At 39.6% G+C, this 17,077-nt stretch overlaps 1 protein-coding gene across 1 annotated transcript in view; it reads right to left on the bottom strand.

Annotated features, from left to right (window-relative positions):
* Positions 1-1,335: 1,335 nt before the first annotated feature.
* Positions 1,336-17,077, bottom strand: part of ALG5 (ALG5 dolichyl-phosphate beta-glucosyltransferase) — a 19,807-nt gene continuing 4,065 nt past the window's right edge. The window contains exons 5-10 of the mRNA XM_048948703.1: positions 16,693-16,785; positions 15,017-15,130; positions 12,907-12,966; positions 10,445-10,596; positions 3,828-3,913; positions 1,336-2,599 (exon numbers count right to left, since the gene is read on the bottom strand). Coding sequence (XP_048804660.1) covers positions 2,487-2,599; positions 3,828-3,913; positions 10,445-10,596; positions 12,907-12,966; positions 15,017-15,130; positions 16,693-16,785 — 618 coding nt within the window. The 3' untranslated portion in view covers positions 1,336-2,486. The remainder of the gene's footprint in view (positions 2,600-3,827; positions 3,914-10,444; positions 10,597-12,906; positions 12,967-15,016; positions 15,131-16,692; positions 16,786-17,077) is intronic.

Below are 17,077 nucleotides of genomic sequence, written 5' to 3'. Positions count from 1 at the left end.
CCAGACTCTGAATATTGCTGTATCCTATCCACAGTCCCAACTTGCTTTAAACCGTGAAGTTTCTGTCCTAACCTTATTCTTGTGGAGGACTTGGCTTAGTGAACCCCTTCAGCTTCCCCTTCCCTCATTAGCAACGTTTCTTTTTCTGTCCTTAATTGATCTGTCTTCTTAGCCATTCCCTTGATCTTGTATTTTTTTGCTGAGTCCAATGCTGTTCCACCCCATTCCTCATGCAGTCTCAGTGCTCTGTCTCCCATTTCACTCACTGCCCTCCAATCTCAGTCCCAGATCAGCCTCCTTTTCAGCTTCTCCCCATGCTCTTTTTGTCCCAGTTTACTCTTTTTTTTTTTCATCCCAGTTCAACTTTATCCTCTCTGCAAGGGAATGTGTCAGGCTACACCTACACAAGTAACCTAAATTGTGCCAGGTGTCCCACAGCTGCCTACGTCTGTCACATGCTCTTAAAATATTTTTCAGGCCCACTTTGGCAATGAGTGGAGGTTCAGGACTACCTCCAACAGAGCGTGGATATGGCAAACCTGCTCTGAAAGACAGCTGAGAAGGACACAGATGTTTGGCTGTGACCTGCGCCATGCCTACAGACCTCAGAGACACTGAACAGATTCTGGACCATTTAGACATGAAGTGACCTTTATCCAGGGCTCAAATTTTCTGAGAAAATCCCCATTCATCCCAGAAGAGAAATTTCTGCCAACAAGTCCCATTGTCCAATCCCCAGAAGCTCAAAAATGGTAAATCCAGCCTTACCTCTGCACCTCTGAGGTGGAAGATTAAGTTTTTTTTTGTTGGAATGACCTATGCACAGCTGTTAAAGGAGACAGCTCAATAGTGAGACTTACTGGAGAGTCTTATCTGCAAGGTTTTAAAAGATCTTTGTAGAAAATTAAAAAATAATATATATATATATATAAACTCATAAGCAGCACCCCTCTTTCCAAGCTTTGACATCCAATACAGAAGAATTTCTTGAAGAAGAGGTCACCAGATTTTTACAGATCATGCAGAGAACAACGCATGACCTAAGTCTCATCGTTTGAAAAAGATGAACTATGTTGGTTAGATTTAAAATAAATTCCATTTTAAGGTAAGGCACGAGGAACATTTTAGGAATCTGCATTTGAGGGTGGGCTAGCAAGCTTAATTAATCACAGCCAGAGTTACAATTATCCAGGTTTGATCAGGGCAATCTCTCTCACCAAAACTGGGAAGCTGGTTCTTTACTTAAGTAGTGTCAGCAGTCAATCATGTGATTGGTTTTGCAGAAATGAGAGATATATGTGAAATCAACAGGAGAACGAAATCTGCAAAATCAAAGATATTTCTGAGAATTTATTCCAGCAGTTTATTATACAGAAAACTGAGGTAACCCTTACAGAAGCAAAACTCAACATTGCAGTATAGCACTGCAGAAGGAACAAGAAAAATCATCAGTTGAAAAGTATGTGAAAGCACAGATCATATACCCTTCATTCTTTAAATCTGTTTATATCTGTATTTGGCTTCATTTGTTGGCAGTCCACAACTGTTCTGACAACACTAAAGCTGCGTACTGTAATAAGGTGTGGCTTTATAAGAAAGACTCAAGGTCCTTCCACTCTCCTCTGATCACATTCAAAGAGTGAGAACTTCATATTGGCATGGCTAATGCACAGCCCCCCAAGTGTGGACTGGGTCTCATTTCTGCATTAGTTTTCCATACCCTTTTTACTACAGACTCAGTGATGCCAAGGACTACTAGCCTTGAGCACACAGTATTAATTACTATGTATGAACAAAACATTTATCAGGGACAACATTTTGAAATGAAATGTGCTTTCTCTTGGAACTTCTGCAGCCTGGAGGCGATCTGCAGTTTGATCTCAAACGAACTGTTTGAGCTTCAGACAGCTTTAGAACATTTGGAATGTCAAGAGACTACTGAAAGTTCTTAGAACAGCCTTATGAACATTGCTTTTATAAATCAGTAAAACGCACTGTTTCCCATAACACTGAATCTAAACACACATTAGTGTGAATCAATTTTGATCATTCAAGTTGTAAGATGGCCATATATTTCCAGGTATTATAGAGAAAAGTGGTTGTGGCCATTCACAGCCCAATACTGCACCTTGTAGAAAAGAGTGCCTCCTTTAATTTGTATAAATGTTACTAGTGTAAATTCTGAATGTACAATGAGACAAAGGCAGATATATTTATGTGAGTTTACATGACATGGTCATGCAACTATTTCATACAAGGAAGACCCAACAACCAGACAAGAAAATGTTCTTTGGAAATGCTTTCTCTTTACAAAACATTGTACAAATTCCTTGTTGAGAATCTTACAAAACACACACATGCTGCAAAAATGAAACATACAGCAGGAGCAATAAAGAATTACCTCAGCTTTCAACACCATTTCACTTGATTGAAACTGTTCTCATGTTCCATTAAGTATAATAATACATTTGAAAAATGTAAATAACCTAATTACATTTTCTTGTTTCAAGCTGCCAGGCACCAGTCATATATCGCAGTCGTATAAAAAGAAGATCCCTGCCCATCTGCAGCCAGCTCCAAAAGGGAACTAACTTAGAACCTGTGATTAATGAAGAAGAAAATCAGAAGGACATTGTTAGAAAAAATGAGGAATAGCAAAGCATACTTTTACTAGTCGTGAAGCTCTGCATTCTCAGCACGTTCAGCCTTAGTACACAGACTTTAATTTTAATTAAGGAATCTTACAAATACTGTAAAAATATGTATTGAAATGTATTGCCTTACAGCCATTACATTATACTATAAGCAGGGAGATACAGTTTGGAAGCAGCACAGTAGTTCAGCATATGCCACAGGATACACAGACTGCTTTGCAGTAGGGCTTTGTTCAAGTGAATAGGAACCTGAACACCAACAGTTAAGTAAAGGATTTCTGAGTGACTTTGTACAAGATGATCATCTCCTGCTCTTTTAAAGCAATATGAACGTGCCAATGTCCAGGCAATGTAAGGAATGCACATCATAACTCCTCTTCCATCTCTGCTAACATTTATAGTAGATGCAATACACCTGAAATTGCACTGAAAGAAAACATTCTCTTTTAACAGTGAAGTTGGCTTAGGATGTTCTCTGCTTGCCTGCATCCTTTATCACCATCACAACTCATCACTCTTTTTGATGTTCAGGGTTGTGCCGAGGAGAAAAGATTCAGGTTAAAAAACAAAAAAACATCAGAGCAAAAGAAAGGAAGGAAATGTATTTGATAGGAGGAAAGCAAGGAAGTGGAAACAAGCAGTACCTCTTGGTACATATATGGAGCTATTCCTCCTAGCACCCCAATAAGAGAAACCTCTGTACATATCTGAAAGAGTCAAACCAAATCTTAACAGAGGGTGCTCTAAAGAAGGTCTTGATAGGTAGGATGAGAATTTTGGAAGAAAAGATACAGAAGAACAGAGCTGAATAAATCAAAAATGACAGTTAGGCTTTCTGCATAGCATTTTACAAGAGCAACATTTTTATTATCACATTATAGCAAGAGGATGTGCTGAAGTAGTGCTTCACCACTACTTCGGTAGCCCTAGCAGTATAATTACCTACTTTGTCTCCAGTGAGAGTTTCTCTCCCTTGCCCTCTGTTCACCTGTTCTTCCTGTGTCTGTATTACCCTGCCATGACAGAATCTGCAAGGATTCTGAATTTGTATGGAAAGAAGGCTGCGTGCTATCAGAATTGGATAAAATATGATTCACTTTGAGCAAATCCTCAGCTATTTTATTCTGGATTGATACTTAAGGAATCTTAACAAAAAAGAAAGTGCTTCCTTACCTTCAATTTCAGTCCAGTTGACAGCAACTTCTGCTATAGGTATTCTCAAGTGCTGAGCTATATAAAGGAGTTCCACATCAAACGCCCTGCAATAGAACAGCAAATAGCAAATTCAGTGATATTTATTTCCAGGAGGAATATGGTGGCACTGTAAATTTAAAAGAGGTTGGTATTCAGTTACAAAATTGATACCAATTCTCTACAGATCCAATGCACATGAAAGGAAAACCAATTTCCTGACTGAATGACTAAGAAAACAGTCAACATACAGATAACAACACTTCACTGCACTCTGTTTCTGAAGGTGTATTTCATGCTGTGTCCACACCACTGCTCACTTTCCATTCTGTCACAATCATGATTTAGAACATTTTGAAGACCAAGGAGTCGAACTGGCAATGTCAATCTGCAATAGCAAATGGTCACAGAGCCCAGTGACCATTTACTGTGCACCTCCAAAACCCTCTTGAGACTGGTCTTTTTCTTTGCTGGCATGATTCTCTGCAGGCTGTGCAACAGAATGAATTTGGGAGGAGATCCTACCCTAATTCAGTTGCCCTCCACCCAGTTTGTCCAAAACATGCTTTAATCCTCTTTGTTCTCTGCATAGAAAATTGTGCATTTCTTTCTTGCAAGTGAATGCTTAGGTAGGACCTCTGAATCAAGGCTTCTGGTGTTGTTTGAATTCAAAGTATTAGTAACCTCATTTGACACTACAGCTGTGGGACAGAAAGATGCAAGCAAGCAAAAAGGCATATTGAAGGTGTTGGCCAGCCACATTCAGGCATCACTTCCTTGTACTATTAATGAATGCAACAATAGGAGTGACTTTAAAATATGTTCTCAGGTGTGACACATGTGTATGTTCCATTGAAGTACAGACCGCAGCACGCTGCCTGAAGCTGAGGTCATTCTCACACACACATCAACCTGGACTTGCACTGTACGTGTGTGTGAAGGAACCACTGACACAGCACAGCAGCAAAACATGCAGAGGTGGTATAAACAGAAGTTATCAACAGAGACTACAGTTATTCTGTTGAGAGGATTTAGAAACGGTCTGTAAATCTGATTTGGATTAGAATACAGGCCTTTTAATTGCCATGAAAACAGTTACAGGAATAAATTGATGTTTTTTCCCCCTGTCAACTTAATCTGAGCCAAGCAGCCTTGACACTTTACTGTTGTTTTTTTTTAAATTAGGGTTGAATATTATTTTATTAATTATACCATGGTCTCTTACTGAAATCGTATTATTTGGCATTTTGCTGACATTTTACATTTGTAAGCCAAAAAAAAACATGTATTCACCTCTGGATGTTTATGAGTCATGTGTATTAACAGTAAATCTAATTTTGTAATATTTACTACTTAACTGACTAAAAAACTTAAGAGACAGAATAATTGTCTGATGAATTACACCATATGAACTGTTCTAAAAATATTACTCCATAAAGTATTAGCCCAGCAAACGAATGGTGATTTGCAACAATTCCTATGGACAACCAATTACCCGAATGTCAGCAATATACATCAGAGCACAGCAACATTAAATAGTTTGGAGAACTACTGTGCTCAAAGTAAAAGACTAAAAGGATGGGAATTAATCAGGTTGAACACTAACATTGTTACATGTGGTTGCCATTAGTGCAGCAGTGAACGTATCCTGAAATATACAAAATGCCTTTCAAGGCTGGAAGGAGAACGACTTCTGTCGTACACTGCCTGTGCACAGTTCTTCCTCTGCTCCCCACGACCTTTTCATAGAATCAGGGAATCACAAGGTTGGAAACGACCTGCAAGATCATCTAGTCCAACCACCCTCCCATCACCAACGCTACCACGACTCCACCACCTCCCTGGGCAGCCATTCCAGTGCCTGATCACTCTGAGAGAAATTGTTCTTCCTTATGTCTAACCTAAACCTCCTCTGGTACAACTTGCGGCCATTTCCTCAGGTCCTGTTTGCTGCCTGGGAGAAGAGGCCTCACCAGTGCTGAGTACAGATGCATGCTACAATAATTAATGAGGGAATATAGCTTGCAGTATATTCCATACGTGATAATATGACCCTCACACTGCAGAGCACCAAATCCAGGTGGTACAAAGTTTTAGGACGTAAGTGTGGGTATTTTAGCTGGAGCCAACTCCAGAGATCAAAGCAATGCCAGCGGATGAGTTGGTGAATGCAATACATGTGTTTTGACATGAAGCAGCACGTCAGCCATTTGCAATTAGTTACAGCGTGACAGAAGCACTGCTAGGAATTGCAGGGTATTATTCACATCATATACTTCAGAGGATCCTGCTGCAGAGAGTGGAACTAAGAGCCTCTGGGCAGGGGAACACAGAGCACCTGAGTGTGGCTCTAGCTTGAATAAGTTCCTAGAAAAGCTTAACACTGCCTTGATCACATAGGAACTTCAGCCTCTAATTTAAGTACCTCAAGTTAGACACCCAAAAATATATGGTGTGAAGCTTGCCTACCTATTTCTAATAGTGGCTCCATTATGTGTTAATTAACACAAACATGAAGTATAAAATACTGGACAACTTTTCCGTGTGGCTCTACTTACACTAAATGCTTTTGTCTAAGTTGCTGGCTTAAACTTGACGTAACACAAAGCTGCTGGGTGCCCAACTGAAATTAAAACCCTTTTAAACTGAACTTGTTTCAGCCTGTAAAGTACTATGAGGGCTGCTCCAAAAGTAATGCCTTCTGGTTTATTATGTCATCCCACAATTTCAGAGGTGGATGGTGGTGGTATAGCAGTAGAAATTGAACCTTTCCACCAATAATCACATTACATTTTGTTGCTGTGTAACAGACAGAAGCAGAGGGGTAGTCTGGCTTCTGAAGTGGAAGTGTGCCTGAAGCAAAGGTGCTTTGAATTCCTCCATGTGGAAAACATGGCACCCATTTGACATTCAGGGACACTTGCTGAGCTCCCATGGAGACAAAACAGTGGATGTGAGCACAGTGAGGCAGTGGGTGGTGTGCTTCAGCAGGTCACATGCAGGCTCTTGTTCACTGCAGGTGAAAATGCATTGCTAACGGGGTGACTATGTTGAAAAAAATAGTGTTTTGTAGCTGAGAATTTTCTCTATCAAACAGCATTCTTGTACTCTTTCTATCTGTTACAGCTTCCATGAAAATAAATGAGACATGACTTTTGGAGCAACTGACATATCTTGAGAATTTAATAGCTATTTTGAAATTGCCATTAGGCTCTTTTTCGCTTGTCTAATATTAAATATATCAAATATCCAACATTTGGCCTTCTGTTATATCATTATGACTGGAATTTATAACTTTTCTTTGATAACATGTTGTTCTAGTGAACTCTTAACAGGGCAGATGTAACTTTCAGTGGCCAAAGAATGAAATACGGTGACAAGCTCCAGCTGTAACAAGGCTTTTGAAAGCCCACGTGCACCTGCCAGGATCAGAATATTTTAATTCTACAAGACAAAACAGAGATAGTTTTAACAGCAAAATATTTTTGTGTTGATTTTGGAGATGAGAAGGCTCTGAGAAGACCTCATTGTGGCCTTCCAGTACTTGAAGGGAGCATATAAACAGGAGGGGGAACGAGGCTGGATAGTGATAGGGGGAATGGTTTTAAACTGAGACACGGGAGGTTTAGATTAGATTAGGAGGAAGTTTTTCACTCAGAGGGTGGTGACGCACTGGAACAGGCTGCCCAAGGAGGCTGTGGATGCCCCATCCCTGGAGGCATTCAAGGCCAGGCTGGATGTGGCTCTGGGCAGCCTGGTCTGCTGGTTGGTGACCCTGCACATAGCAGGGGGTTGAAACTGGATGAGCATTGTGGTCCTTTTCAACCCAGGTCATTCTGTGATTCTATGATTAGACATTCATAAACAATTCTACTTGTCCTGCACAAAAACAGGAAAAAACAATTCATTCCACTGCTTGTGTTGGCCTATGATGCCCAAAGCAGTGGAAAAATATCCCTGTAACAAATATTTATATGTTTTTCTAAGCAATACTTACTTATTTTCCTGTAATTTTTAGAGATTCACATTTACAACTTAGTGACAGAAGAAACAATCATGGGATGTCTTTTATGCTGAACGTGTGAGTTTTAAATGTGAAAAAAGTGGCTTGTTCAGTGCACAAGGCAATTTTTATAGACTAAAATAATTCAATTTGTTCTATCAATTTTACTCTACAAACATTTTAAGCTAACCAATCTATCTAACCAGTGATCTGCTAAGTTGCTTAATATCATTACAAATTGCTGCTTTACAAACTGTCAATCAAGCCAGGGCATGAACTACGCTCTGAATTTCCACTCATTTTATCAATATGCCAGGTAGAAAAGTAACTGCTGCCACGTCTAGTTCTTCTGGGTGAGGAAACGAATATTCTGTCTGGAACAATTGTTATGATTTTTCTGTAGTCAGAAGAAAAAGAAAAAAAATCAATGATCAAATTTTGCACAGAAAAATTCTGTCAGTTAGGCAATCTAATTTTCCAGTTTTCTTCCTGTGCATTACAATTTCACATAAAAATTACACTTCTCCAGCACAGACTGGATGCAGAAATGGAGCTTCTTTTGGGGTCTGAAAGTGAGTAATTCCAACTGTCATCATTTTGTTTTGAAAATACCTCTTTTAATTTTCTTTTAAGTCTTAATTTAAAAAACGTGCTCCATCCATTTCTGAAAAATAGATTAGTGCTGTAATCAGATTCAGAACCTAAAACACGAAGCATATGCTCTCTGTTCAAAAGGTTGCTCTTATTTCAAACTAATGTCAAAGCTTTGCTATGTAGAAAGTAAATTTCAAGAATGTTTGGGTTTTGTTCGTGTATATACAGCCAGCTCTCTGAGGAACAGTTACACCAAAAAGTAAATAAGAACATTAACGGGAAAAGAAAAACTTGCTTAGGATCTGAGCGTGACTTTTTAGTATCAAAAACATAAACAATATCCAGTATCTATTAATTTTATGCTTTCTAAACTTCAGCATAATAAGATATTCTGGGAAGTCTCTCAGCCTCTCTTGAAAAACTGTTGTATGATTCTCATCCCCCTAAAGATAAAAACATTATCTTTCTCTGTATATTTCAGTTTGCTTTTAAGATTTCATAAAAATAAGCATCTATAAATCAAACTGCACAGCAAGATGATAACTGTGATTTCAGTTTTCCAGGGTTTGCAACATTAAAGAGATGATATTCAAGTCAGTGTTGGCTGGAAGAGAAGCATGATAAAACAAAAAAAAACCCTGCACTTCTGAGCAACTACTGCTTTATTTCTACTACAGCTGAAATTGAGTTATTTCCCTCTCTTTAAACTAATATTAGAAACTGCCAAAACCAGACAGAGGATCATACAGAGGAAGATCTTGATGCTGTGTCCCATTGCTCCCCATTCCCACTTCCGTCTACAGAAAGTGAATATGGAAACGCAAGGCTGCATGGTATAGATGGTGTTAATGAAATATTAAAAACACCTTAAGTATTTAATTGTGGTCTTTCTGATAATAATACAAGTATGGAAACTTACTTAACAGTCTTTTGTTCTCTCTGACCTAGCAGCTGGATAGCTATGTTGCTTACATGGACATATCTATTGCCAGAACATGAGACGTTCAGCTTCCAAGAATGCAACTGTGCTCCTAACACTGCTTAAGTGAGGTATGTTATCATCCTGCTGAGAGACACACAGACAAAACCTGTATTATTTACTGGGTAAGTACTGCTCTGCATTTGATAACATCCAGCACTTCAGTGCAGCCTCCAACTACTCAGCGCTAATTTAACACTTGTGCTGTCTGCTGTACAGACATTGTTGGATTCATTTAGCAAAAGGGAAGAACTGTCTTGGCTTTTTGTCTATTAAGACCACTGACATTGCCTATATGGACCAGAAACTGAGCTGCCTTAGATACAAGTTTGGGTTAGTAGTCCAAATGGCTTTTACTGAATGGTTTTATCCTTCGGATGCAATTAAGGCACAAGCCTCTGACACAGTTTGTTCCTACATATTACTACACTGAGCAGAATGTACCCTGCTGAACTTCAGCCACCTACAGTAGAGATAACTCCTGTACAAGTTGTCCAGGGTCTTTCTGTAGTTGATGGCAGGAAATGAGACTTGTTGGCCATGCTTCACTTGGCATACTTTAGAGCCCTGCATTAGGATGAAATTAATTACATCCTGAAATTATCCCTTCTTCTGTCACCCAAGAAAACAAGCAGAAACACTCCAGATGTTATGGAAGGAAATCTTTGCATGTGCATATTTATATTCTGAATAAAAAGCTTATGAATTCAGGGCAGGGATTATTAGACAACTGATTTTATAGGCATTTTATATTAACATCAAGAGTAAATGTATGTTGGTGTTTAGTCTAAATATTATCATAGAATGCCTTGGATTGGAAGGGACCTCAAGGATCATCCAGTTCCAAACCCCCTGCCACAGGCAGGGCCACCAACTTCCAGATCTGGTACTAGGCCAGGCTGCCCAGGGACCCATCCAACCTGGTCTTGAACACACTGTTTCATAGTGGTTGCAATGCTGAAATTACTTTACTAAAATCATGCTAATCAAGAAAGAAAAGCAACAACAACAAAGAAAATTTACCAGCGTTCTACGTGGAGGGTTGAGAATGTCCGCAATGCAGCTTCTCTGGTTAGAAGTTTAAATCCACACTGTGTATCCCTGATCTTTTTGACACAGAGAAACCACACAAGGAAATGGAAGCCATACATAAGGAGAGTTCGAAAGTAAGAGCGCTGTGAACACAAGGGAAGAAGTTAGATGGTTTCCTTTAGATGATGAGCGCAGTGTTTAAACAGAGCTGGCTCTCAGGACAAGAGCCCTGTTTCAAGACAGCTTTCAAAGTTCGTAAACTATTTTCTTTAGTGCAGGAAACAAACCAGAACTTTTCAGTTGTTACAATGAAACAAAATTATAGCAGAAAAGGAGAGACTTGCCAGTCAAGTCCATGATTAGGATACACACAGACTTTTAACATCTCTATGTTCTTGCTGCTGTTTTCCCTAATCCATGGCAGCTTTTTTGGACAGTACCATATTACATGCAGCAGAAGCCCAAACCTGGATTTCAACTCAAGATTGCGAGTCTGTGATTCTCCCAGTCTACTCTTTGGTTACATTTGTGCTCTTGACATCATGTCATGTGGATATATTTGCCAGTGGAATCCAGAGGCTGATTCTGTGTTTGCAGAATCACTGCCAGTCTTGTATTTGAGGCAACTCCTAAACAACTGCAGCTCAGATCCATCACTTCTGAACTCAATCCTGAATTTGGTGAATTAAGTTGAATTTAAGATGATTGTATCTAAGACCATGAGCTAAATACCATGCAAAAAAGGAGACAGCAATTTAACTGTTAAACATCTCCGGGTGATAAGAGATGCCTTGAAAGCAAATAATTTCAAACCTTGATTGCAAAATGAGATGATGTTCAGCTTACTATGTAACAGCTTATGGCTTAAGGAAATTAACACCTCTAAAAAAGTGCTCTAGCCCCAGGTTAATGGGGGATCTGGTGTGGATTCTTCATTATTCCGGTGAAGGTGAGCTACTGCGTGACAGGGAACACAAGGCTACTTGTGCATGACTGTCATTCATTAACACCATGTACCATCAAAAGTAAGAAACAGGGAGAAACTGAAAGCAAAGAAGGAATACTCTCATCTGCAAACTGTATTTCTGCAGTTTGCACCCAGTCACTTAGTGAGATCCTTCAAAGATGGTAAGAAATATGAATGCACTGAAGAAAACGTAGGTATACTCTGTGTTTCCACACAGCATGAAGGATTTTTGTGGGCTACAGTTTATCAGCTACATGGCCTACACCCAGCCCTATGGAGACAGTGTTGTTACAAAAGCCCCAGGACTCATTGGCTGCACAGTTAACAAGTACCAGCAAATGGTACTCAGTCACACCAGCACATGAATTCAATGTCAAAGATTTATCCCTATTTCTGAACATTATGTGAGCTTTCTTTTTGTTTGTTTGAGGATATTAACATATACCCACAAGTATTTATAACAACTCTTCCCAGAGAGCTGTTCAAATACCATCTGATAAACCAGAAAAAAAAACCCTGAATGTCTACCAGAGGCTGAGCATTACCAACACAGCTTCCTTTGGTCTTCCGTAACTATTTGATAATTCACATATATATATATATGAGAACATTTTCAACATCATTCAACATATTTAACATCAGTATTAAAAAAAGCTCATTCTTGAGAACATTCAAAATGATGAACACATCCAACGATGCTGGAAAAATTAGTCCAGCAACATGTCTGTTGCAATACAAGTTCAATGCCTGCATTTTGTCAACTACTGACTGCCAAGACATCAGAAAACCAGATGCAAGATAAGACCGTGCCTATGCAGCACTGTTTATTCCACAAGAGCCACGGACTGAACAGTACCCATCTGTGTGTTCAAAACTCAAAAATTTCACTATGAGTAATACAGAAAAATTACAGTACTTTCCCACTGATTAAGACACCCTTCAAACAGCTTAGTGCTAATTATCCTAACTCATTTTGAGCAGATCTCAAGATCTGTAGATCAATAAGATCCTGCACTGGAAGAGAATCAATAAAAATGAGCTCATCAGTCGCCCTGCACTCCAGCACCAGTACTGGCAGAAGATGTACATTCACACAGAGACTACTCCCATAGAAGCTTTAACTCATCAGTCACAAAACGTTGCCTTCTACAGACCTGCCTCTAAAACTTCAGCTCCTAATAACAGCAAACTTAAATGGTCTCTAGCTATTAATTGTCAGGAATTTAAATTCTGCTTCTAAGATGCTCTCAACTAGGAAACTGAAATCCTTCAACTGGAACACTAACTGAAACCAGTTCCAAATTGGTGGTGCCTGACACGCAGAACACATCCTTTGTAATGTGATGGAGCACAAGATCTGCTCACAGCATTTATTTTTAAGCTCCCACTCTCTTACAGATGTTTATTTAACTGTAAAATCTGTATAACAGAATCAAATAAAGGCAATATTTTGAGTAACAGTATACAGGAGGAACGGGAAACAAACCTTTGCTATTGAGTCCTTTTCCAGATGAGCTCTAGAACCACAGGAAATAGCCATCTGGTTCTGCACAAGAATACACAGTAAAGACTTATTAGTTAAACTATCATTTTCCGAGTCACTGGAATCTCCTGACTCTACATGAAACCTTTAAGAGTGATAAGGACTGTACAATAAAAACTTCAAAGCCATACACTTTTCTGCTTTCTGTAGCTACACTTTATCTACTGTTGGTTTCCAAGGTTAAAATAAATCTCCTCTACAGTTAACAGATGATCTAAAGGCTAATACACTTTGTATATGGTGCATACAAGTTGCTGCAGTTTATTCATACCTATCAACTATAAACAATTTAGTTTACACTGTTCCTCTCAAGTACAAATACAATAAAAGTGCAAGGTACTGCACCTGGGTGGGGGCAATCCCAAGCACAGACACAATTTGGGTGGAGAATGGCTTGAGAGCAGCCCTGAGGAGAAGGATCCGGGAGTACTGGTTGATGAAAGACTCAACATGAGCCAACAGTGTGATCTTGCTGCCCAGAAGATTGATCATATTCTGGGTTACACCAAGAGAAGCATGACCAGTAGGTCGAGGGAGGTGATTCTGTCCCTCTACTCCACTCATGTGAGACCCCAGCTGGAGTACTGCATCCAGCTCTGGGGCTGCCAGCACAAGAAGGACATGGAGCTGTTGGAGTGGGTCTAGAGGGCTGGAGCACCTCTTATGAGGACAGGCTAAGAGCTGGGGCTCTTCAGCCTAGAGAAGAGAAGGCACCGAGGAAATCTTATAGTGGCTTTCCAGTACCTGAAGGGAACCTACAGGAAAGCTGGGGAGGGACTTTAAATAAGAGCATGTAGCAACAGGACAAGGGGAAATAGTTTTAAACTGGAAGAGGGCAGATTGAAACTAGATATTAGGAAGAAATTATTTATTGTGAGGATGGTGAGACACTGGCACAGTTCCCCAGCAAGGCTGTGGATGCCCCCTCCCTGGAAGCATTCAAAGGCCAGGCTGGATGGGACTTTGAGCAACCCGGTCTAGAGGGAGGTGTCCCAGCCAACAGCAGGGGTTTGGAACTAGATGATCTTAAAGGTCCCTTCTAACTCAAACCATTCTATGAAATGTAGTGAGCAGCACTGATAAACATTTAGCATTACAGGGCACCTAAAGTTATAATATATGTTTTCCCTTTAATTTGCATTGTGAACAGGATAACAATACTTGTTCCATGGAAGCACCTTCAAATAAATTAATTACCATGGTATCACTCACAAATATAATCTCAAATTAAACCAAAAGAGGCAATCAAAACAGAATTTTTACATTTATTCTCAGACGACTCCTATAAAACTCCCAAACCTGCTGTATTTGAGCATGGGATTGATGCTGGAGACCCAGCAGCAGCCGTGGTAGTGAGGAGCATGAGAGAAACACTGCCACCCGGCGGCCCCTGCATGCTTACACTCACAGATGGACAGTGGGAGCTGCCACCTGTCGCACAGATGCAGCCAGAAGAGCTCCCACTGGCAAGCTGAGCACCACTTCTTGCTTTTTGGGAACCTCACCAGACATATATACCTCTGTTCTGGGTTAAGCACTGGGCTTAAACCTCAATTCTTTCAGGTCACGGCAAGACAATGGCTATCCAGGGAGGAGATCTTGTTTCACAGTTTTTGAATTTATAATAAAAGGCATTCCAAATACCTTCATTAAACTAACAACTCTGAAAAAGAGTTAAAAAGTAGGGTGAAATTAAGATGCGTCCTTAGCTATACAAGATGGCATCAGATAAGAATAAAATACTACACTTACTAAGCAAAATAAAGGTTATTTAAGTGAGTAGGAACACATGCTTTTTATAGTGACTGTAACAACTTCACACGAAGAATGATGAGTAGAACAGAACGTGCTGCATATTTCATAGGCACAGTGAATGCAAAGGAGCCCCATGCAAGCTACCTCCTGACAGCCCATTCTCACAACTTCAAAGCATAACGTTTTCAGACTTACAGCTAGAACTTCATTCAGCTGGACTCCAAACAACTCAAAGTGAATTATAAGAATCCACCTGTATGTGTATGTATTAAACTGAAAAAACAGAATTTATACTCACAGGCCACGGTTGGAGATTTGTAAGACCTTCTTCCACTTTTTCAATATCTGCAAATTTTGTAGCTCCATCTGCATCAGCCATAAGAATTTTCTTCCCCCGAGAACTAAGAACACCCTGCAATCACAACAGTCAAGAAAAGTCTACACCTCCCAATTCAGTGTTTGCATTTATGTTGCAGTAACATCTAGAAACTTCACGTACTGCACACCATCCCATAACAACTGACAATGCATGAAAATGGGACCTTAAGGATCCCTCTTATCTACAGAAGGCTACAGGCTAAAAGCTTTACAACTAAAATCGTGAGACACGTTGCTACAGTCAGCTACACAGGGGAGCACAGAGCAGTGCTCTGTGGTTACCAGTGCACTGGACAGCTTTCCTTTGTCATCTGAGCTATGGAAAGGAGGATGCAGTGCTATATGTTCTTCTAACTTACTTTCAAAAGAATTCAAGAGATAATCTCAAATTAGTTCTGAGAAGTGTCACTGCAAAACATCCATGATGCAGCAGGTTTTGTAGCCTATTTTGACACATTCTTGACAATGAGATCTTTGATGCTTATTGAAGGGCAAGAAAAACAGGAGAGGGTTTGCCAAATGTATTGTCACAAACGGGCATGTGGGACTTAAATAATGAAAGGACCCCACTCAACACTGAACAGCAAAACTGTATCACATACACAATCAGCCTCCTTCTGAAATAACTAAAAAATAACTCAATGACTCAACATCATGATTTCTCCATTTGCTATATATAAAATACTAATGTTCCCTAAAAAACAAAAAACAAAAAACCCCAAAACTGGACGTGATAAAGATACAGCTTAAAATTTGCATACATGGTATGCATGAGTAAAAGTATTTGTTGAATCATAACTAACTTGACATTTTACAGTTTCTCATTAGGCTAATAAAGGCTCTGATAGCTCACAAATGATACCATCCTTTTCTATATGAGTACAGTGTCATTTATCATAGGAAAAAAGTGTTCCCCCCAAATGTGTAGCAGCTATTTTAGGTTTAAGGATAGGGTGATTTTATGACAAGATCTACGTGCAAGTATTAGTACGTGGAAGCACAAATTCTTCCTGTTCTACTATGAAATACAGGTGATAAGCAGTGGGCTTAAAGTACAAACTTCACTGTACTTTTTTTTTTTTTTTTTTTTTTTTTTTAAATAAAAAGAATGATCATAGAATCACAAAATGGCCTGGGTTGAAAAGGACCACAATGATCTTTCAGTTTCAACCTCCCTGCTATGTGCAGGGTCACCAACCACCAGACCAGGCTGCCCAGAGCCACATCCAGCCTGGCCTTGAATGCCTCCAGGGATGGGGCATCCACAGCCTCCATGAGCAACCTGGAAAACAATACTTGCAAACTTTGTATTTCCTCTATAAAATCTGTGAGGGTATTTTTGCTGTTGTTTTCTTTTTCCCTCACACTGCAAAGTCATTTCTGAACAGAACAAGAATATGAACATTACATTCCCAGAATCTAAAATAAGTTAATTTTGTAAAGAGTTTTTGCTTCAGTTCATGGAATTTGTATTCAGCTTTCTAGGAGTCATTTTGTTACTATATTGAATTCAAAACGTGCATCAGCACGGCTGTATTTTCTGCGTATTTGGGTACAGGAAGTTCAGACAGAGAAGGAGATGAAAGTATCAATTACCATCCTGACTGCTCCTCCTTTCCCTCGATTTTTTACCAAAGAAAGCACTCGCACTTTGTCGCTTCCGTATTTCTCGCAGTACTTCATTGCAACCTGAGAGACATACAAAAAGAACAGCATAAAACAAAAAAGACTCAAGGCAGAAGTTTACCATTGCTCACCCTTTCCTTTTTTTCATTTAATAGCACAGAGCTATAATCACTTCAGTCTCAACAAATACACTGCCAGTGTTTGCTGGAGTCTGTTTGGGAAAATAAGAAGTAGTTCACAGTCAACACAAGAAGTGTGAAGGAGGTATTCCTATTTAGGAAGCCCAGGATATTCCTCCAAGCAATTCTAAACCCCATTCACTGAAGACCAGGAGACTCCCAGTCCTAATATCATT

The sequence above is a fragment of the Lagopus muta genome, chromosome 1, assembly GCF_023343835.1.
Source record: "Lagopus muta isolate bLagMut1 chromosome 1, bLagMut1 primary, whole genome shotgun sequence".
Taxonomy (NCBI): domain Eukaryota; kingdom Metazoa; phylum Chordata; class Aves; order Galliformes; family Phasianidae; genus Lagopus; species Lagopus muta.
Note: the sequence above shows the minus strand (reverse complement) of the source record. Positions and strands in the feature narration are given on the sequence as shown.